Source organism: Hyaena hyaena, unplaced genomic scaffold (genome assembly GCF_003009895.1).
Source record: "Hyaena hyaena isolate Hyena2069 unplaced genomic scaffold, ASM300989v1 scaffold_562, whole genome shotgun sequence".
In the NCBI taxonomy this organism is placed as follows: domain Eukaryota; kingdom Metazoa; phylum Chordata; class Mammalia; order Carnivora; family Hyaenidae; genus Hyaena; species Hyaena hyaena.
In genome coordinates this window covers 809,867-815,866 of record NW_024081198.1, presented here as the reverse complement: position 1 = coordinate 815,866, position 6,000 = coordinate 809,867, and the positions used below count along the sequence as shown (strand labels likewise).

The 6,000-nt window shown below is 42.4% G+C and overlaps 1 protein-coding gene across 1 annotated transcript in view; it reads right to left on the bottom strand.

Annotated features, from left to right (window-relative positions):
• Nucleotides 1-2,843: 2,843 nt before the first annotated feature.
• Nucleotides 2,844-6,000, bottom strand: part of MTMR7 (myotubularin related protein 7) — a 108,945-nt gene continuing 105,788 nt past the window's right edge. Inside the window, exon 14 of the mRNA XM_039256300.1 lies at nt 2,844-3,910. Within this exon, the coding sequence (XP_039112231.1) occupies nt 3,548-3,910 (363 nt within the window). The 3' untranslated portion in view covers nt 2,844-3,547. The remainder of the gene's footprint in view (nt 3,911-6,000) is intronic.

The window sequence follows — 6,000 nt, the reverse complement described above, 5'->3', positions numbered from 1 at the left end:
TTCTCTTGCTGCTTTCAAAATTCATGGTCTGTCTGTGATTTTTGCCATTTAAATGTAAAGTGTCTTGATTTAGCCCCATTTGGGTTCAATCTGTTTAGGGTACTTTGGGCCTCTTGGATCTAGATGTCTGTTTCTCTACCTGGGTTTGGGAAGTTTTCAGCCATTATTGCTTTAATACACTTTCTGTCCATTTCTTTTTCTCCTAGAATTCCCATAATGCAAATATTACTTGCTTTCATTGTGGCCTGTAATTCCTGTAGCCTCTTTTCACTTTCTTTCATCCTTTTTTTTACTTTTGCTCCTCTAATTTCAGTGGTTTGGTTTTTGTTTTTTGTGGGTTTTTTGTTTTTGTTTTTTTTCAGTTCACTCCCGTGTTCTTCTGCATGGTTGGGTCTGCTTTGGAAACTCTTTATTGAATTCTTCAGTTACATTTTTCAGCTCTAGGGGTTGGGGGGCGGGGGGATTGATGATTTCTCTTTTTTTGTTAAACTTGTTCATGTATTGTTTTCATAATTTTATTTGTGTGTTCTTATAGTCACTAAGCTTTATGAGAATTACTCTGAATTCTTTATCTGACAGCTCACAGATCTCCATTTCTTTTGGGTCAGTTACTAGAGCTTCATTCCTTTCTGTTGGTGGTATGTCACACTTACCTGATTTTTCAAGATCTTTGATTCCCTTATGTTGGTATCTGTGCCTTTCGTTGAGTAAGTGGCCTCTTTCACACTTACCATGTTTGATTTGGCAGAGACATTTCCTCACTAGCTTAGTCTGGGTTTCTGGACATGTCTGCTGGTAACATCATTCTTGGGTACGTGGGGCCTCCTTTTAGAGTCTATTTTTAGGCAAGGCAGCTGTTAACTGCTCAGGGGTAGGGGGTTTGCCACTGGCTAAGAATAGCTGTGTAACACTGCTGACTTGCTTCCCTCCTGAAGTGAGGCTGTGAGATGATTTCTGTGATTTCCTGGAATTTGTGGTCAGGCTTGCCAGAAGGTTGGGACTGGGTACTACATTCGGCATTCAGAGGCTATGAACTAGCTTCTCTGCCCTTGCAGGGCAGCAGGCTAGGACCCAGGACCTGCACAGCTTGTTTGGGGACCTGATTCAGGCAGGTGTGTACACTTAAAATCCTAATCAGAGGAGGCCACTGGCTTTCCTCTACAGACTGGAAAGCCCAGAGCTATGCTCTATTCAAGTGACGGTGTAAATGGGGCCGTGGGATGAGCTATGCATTTTCCTCTGTGCTCTGGTAAGGTTCCCTGTGTGGGTAGCTTGAAGGCTGCATTCAGCAACAAGTGAGCTACAGACTACTTTTCTTGGTTGGGTGCAGCAGGAAAAGCAGCTCAAAAGTCATCATTGCTCTTTCCTTGACTCCAGCCAACCCATGCCTCACAGTCCCTGGCCAGACAGGGCCACTGGATTTGCTCTCCGTGCCGTCGTTCTGCCCACCCACTTCTTGGCTCAAGAGTTGCAGGGCCACACAGCTCCAGGTGTTCTAGCCAGCCCTTCCTGTCAGACGGGGTGGGGAGGGGGCTAGGTCTCTGGTTCCCACGTAGACAAGACTGGAAGGGCCCACTTTAGGCAACTCCAAATTTTCCTGACTAGATTTTCTGATCAGGAGGGGCTGGGGGCCATGATCTGCAGCAGAGGGAGCTGTGGCTCAGCTCTTCTGCCAGGGCCTGGGCAGAGCAGGCACCAAGGCCAGCAGAGCTTCTTTGGGGACCCAAATGTGGCAGGCCTGAACCCCGCCGGATTCCCTGGGCAGACTGCGCCACTGACCTGACTTGCAGATGGGCACACCCACTGGTCAGGACTGACTACTCCTTGTGCTGCACTCATAGAAACTCCCATCTTCGAGACCCAAGTGCTGGTTGTTGGAAGCCCCTCTCCCCTTCTGTCTCAGGCTCCTAGTGGTTGAGCCCCACAGCTTTCCCTGAAGTCCTTGTGGAGTGAAACCAGAGTATGGGCTCCAAGTAAGCACAACACTGGGAAGGTCGGGGCTGGATATCACCCATGGGCTCTCCCCACTGGAGGAACCATAGGCTCGGGGAAGAAGTCTCCACGTAGTGCTCAGCCAGCATGGGGGAGGGGCAGTGGGGTCAGCATGTAGCTGTTGCTCTTACCCTTCTGGTGCCTTCCGTCTCGGTCTCTGTTGTGCTGAGGGGTGCCCTAGCCTCACTCCTGCTCCCTAGCATCCTCTCGTCGGTGTCCCGTCCAGGAACAGTTGTTAGTTGCCTTCTTGTGAATGGGAGTCAAGTCAGAACTGTCACCAGCTCGGTGATGTTACTCCTCTCCCCTCTTACCTTGTTACCATTCCAGCAAAATTTAATACATTACCCTATTAACAGACTTCAAAATATTGAAGTAATCCTAGAATGTACTGATAATTAAAACCTGCACAGTTATGTTATTTATCTCCGTCCAGACTTTCTTCAGATCAAACATGTATCATCCAGAAAAGTCCCATTTTTTATCAAAAGACAGAGGAGAATGATTCGGCTTCAAATGTGCATTTTAGCAAAACAAAGTCTTCAGAACTTTCAGTAGTCAGATGTTCCTAATGTTAAATCATATTAACCAGGTACACAGTATCTACTGTGATCGGTGATAAAACAAACTTTTTCTATTAGTTAAGTAGACAGGACAACCAAGTTCTCTAGTTTTTAACTGATACTTTTCCTTATCAAAATATTACACGACTGTTATACTTCAGGAATCAAGCGGTGGTAATGCAGTCTCTGGAATAGTAATAAAAGATTCTTTTAAAATGTTATCTTTTCTAACATTTACAATTTAAAATCTTGTATTTAATATGACCTCATTTCCTGTTTAAGAACCAAAGGTAAATGTTGCTTGTATTTTATTAGGTATTAGACCCATTAGAGAAAAGGTGAATTATAAGTTTCAGCATTTTTTAAATGATGAGGCTGCAGAAGAAGGCAACACGATTATTATAACAATTCAAAATATATCACGTAAGGAAGAGTTAAAGTGATCATTAACCCTGAAAGATAAGCTCAAGCAATTACAGAGACATCTGCTAACCACACAGGGTACCGTTCCACCGTGCGCTCCGTTACCAGAAATAGTGATAACAGAGTCAGGGAGGAAGACAACATCAAGTGTTTTAGAAAACAAGTATCTGGAAGTGAAATAAGGGGAAAGACTGAGACAACAGGTGGGAGACAGCGAGGGGTCGGCACTCTGAGCAGATGCATGCTATGAAAGGAAGATTTGTGCCAATAACTCGGGACGGAAGAGGTCAGCTCTATGTGGGAAACAAAACTCTCAGAACCTAGAACAACTTAAAATGGGGAATGTAATAACTTTTCTTATATATGTTTGGTAAAAGAAATGGCTACTTCCTGTTCCTCAGCATCTAAAGAAAGTAAAAGCTGAACATTTTTCTCTCTTCATTGCTATGTTTTATAATTCTCAAAGACATTTCCCATTTCTTGAATGACTTTTTATTTTAAATTGCACTGCTCCCTTATTTTTGGAAAGTGTTTCCTGTGTGTCCTTTATTTTGGAGCTCCGCAGAGCACGTTCAGGCAGTGAGAAACACAGCTTCGTCAGAATCACGGTCCTTGCCGCTGTCTTCGCTGGGGGCGCACTCCCCGCCACTTGGGGAGCGACAGCTCAGGTCCTCCACCCCGGACTCTTGATCACTGTTGGCCGACAGATCCGGATCTGAGCTTTTCAAATTGTCTTGGGTTAGAAAGAGAGCAGAGTCTTCGTCACCTTGTGAAGGACTCCTGGATGGAAACGATTTCATGTTCCCGCTGTAATCCTGGGGCGTGTTGGCTGTGCTGTTGTCTGAGGTAGAAAACCCTGAGTGTTTGCTGGGTTCACTTTGCTTACTCCTCACTTTAGTGTGATTTAACTGGACTTTCTGAATTTTTTCCAGCCTCTAAAAGAAAAAAAATTATTTTTCAGGGAAAAATCATAAATAATTTAGTATTTTAGTATTTATTACTTTCCACCTGGGTTTAATCTTAAGAACACGGGATTTAAATGGACTTGGGTTCAAAGCTAGACTTTAGGACCTTGAACAAAATAATTAGATTGTATGCTTCATCTCTAATTAAGGAAGGTAATACCTGCTTTACTATAGGTTTTCTATGAAGTGCAAAAAAAGGAAAAAAAATAACATAGGTAAAGCACCTGGCACTCAGTAGTCATCCTTCTTTCTACACCTGTAAGGTTTTATATAGTGGGTTTCATCCTGTGAACTCAAAATGCAGGTTTTCAAAAATCAGGAATGAGGTATGTACTATCTAATTTTTAAATTAAGAGAGGTCACTTAACCATAAAACTCCCCCTTTTAAAGTGTTCAGTGGTTTTCGTACGTTCACAAGGTTATGCAACAATTCACTACTACCTAATTCCAAAATATTCTCATCCTCCCCAAGAGAACCCCATAGCCATTAGCAGTCACTCCCCACTCCAGCCTCCCACAGCCCTGGCAATCACTAAGCTACTTTCTATCTCTATGGATTTGCCTAGTCTGGACATGTCCTATAAATGGAATCATACAGCACAAAGAACCTGTGTCTGGCTTCTTTCCCTTAGTTTATGTCCTCAGGGTTCATCCTCACTGTAGCTTGTTATCAGTACTTCAATCCTTCTTATGGCTGAATGATTCTACACTGCGTGAATATCCAAGTTTTCTCTCTTCAGCAGATAATGGACATTTGGGTTGTTCAAAATACATTTTACCAGATTTCATCCTTTAGTGTCAGCAAGGGAGGTGTTATAAGAGCAAGTATTACATATTCATTTAAAAGCATTCATTTTCAGTTGTTATGTACAGAGAACACTGTAGTGGGCAATATGAGTAACGGAGATAAATACAGATCTAGCTATAAATTAGAACTTGGAGTATGGAGGCAGAGTTCAGGTGATATAAGAATTTGGAAGAGGTAAACTTTATGTAAGAAGGCAGGTGGGATAGCTAGAGGGAAGTAAGCTTCAGGAATGGAGCATTTTAATAGGACTCTGAAAGAGTTAAACTTTAAGGTACTGGTGGCGGTTAGAGCATTTATGGCAGGAGGGACAGTGATAAGAAAAACACCCAAGTAGGAAGATGTCATTATGTATAAGAAGCAGAGAGCAGTTGAATTTGAGCAAGAGGAAGAGTAGAGAATTAAGTTGAAAGGTTTGATTAGGCTGGATTGTGGGGAAATCTTAAATGCCAGGCTAAGGGGTTTTGATTTTGTTATAAGAGAAAAAGAGCCAAAGCCTTTTAATTCAGGTGTTTTCAGATTGTCTAAGTAGGGCTTTTTTTTTTCTTTCATTTTTTGTATTTTAACAAAAAATATTGGAACAGACTAGAAGAATCCTAAGCTTTTTGTAAAGTTTGGGTATCTTCAGGAAGAATAAATAAAACTGGCTGAGTAATGACATGGTTGGACTTGAAAATGGCCAAACTCCCAGAGGCTTTACCAGAGCTCCAGAATTCTAAAAACCTAACCTGTGCCTAATTTTACTTCTCTGTGTGTGATTTTTAATTCAAGGTGTCTCCCGCCCTGGTGGCAAGTCACAGTCATTCACTGTGGCATTCTAAAGATTCGCCATCTGAATTTCTAGGCTTAGAGCCCTACATTAGCATTTTTTTTGGTGAGGTGGTGATTTTGATACACAGTCAAAAGCTATTCTCCCAATCATGTAAAATTAAGGTAGAGCTCTCCATAGGGGTCCAAAGAGAATTTATTTAACCTTTGCAGATTTATAATAGAGTAAGATATATGCTTGATTTCAAAAGTTCTCAAAACCAATAGTTTAAGTTCCCAAATTTGTTTTATCCACCAGGCTCCTGTATGTCCTGGAGTTACAACCCTAGACCTAAGATGGGCCACTTCGATCTTGGAAGGTGAGGTTTCTCAGTAATGTTACGGGAACATCAGAGGAGTCTGCCTCACCAGCCACCTCCAAATGACTTCTTGTTGATGGGGTCCCCGAACTGTAATACATGTCCTCCAGGCCATCATTTTAGGGGTG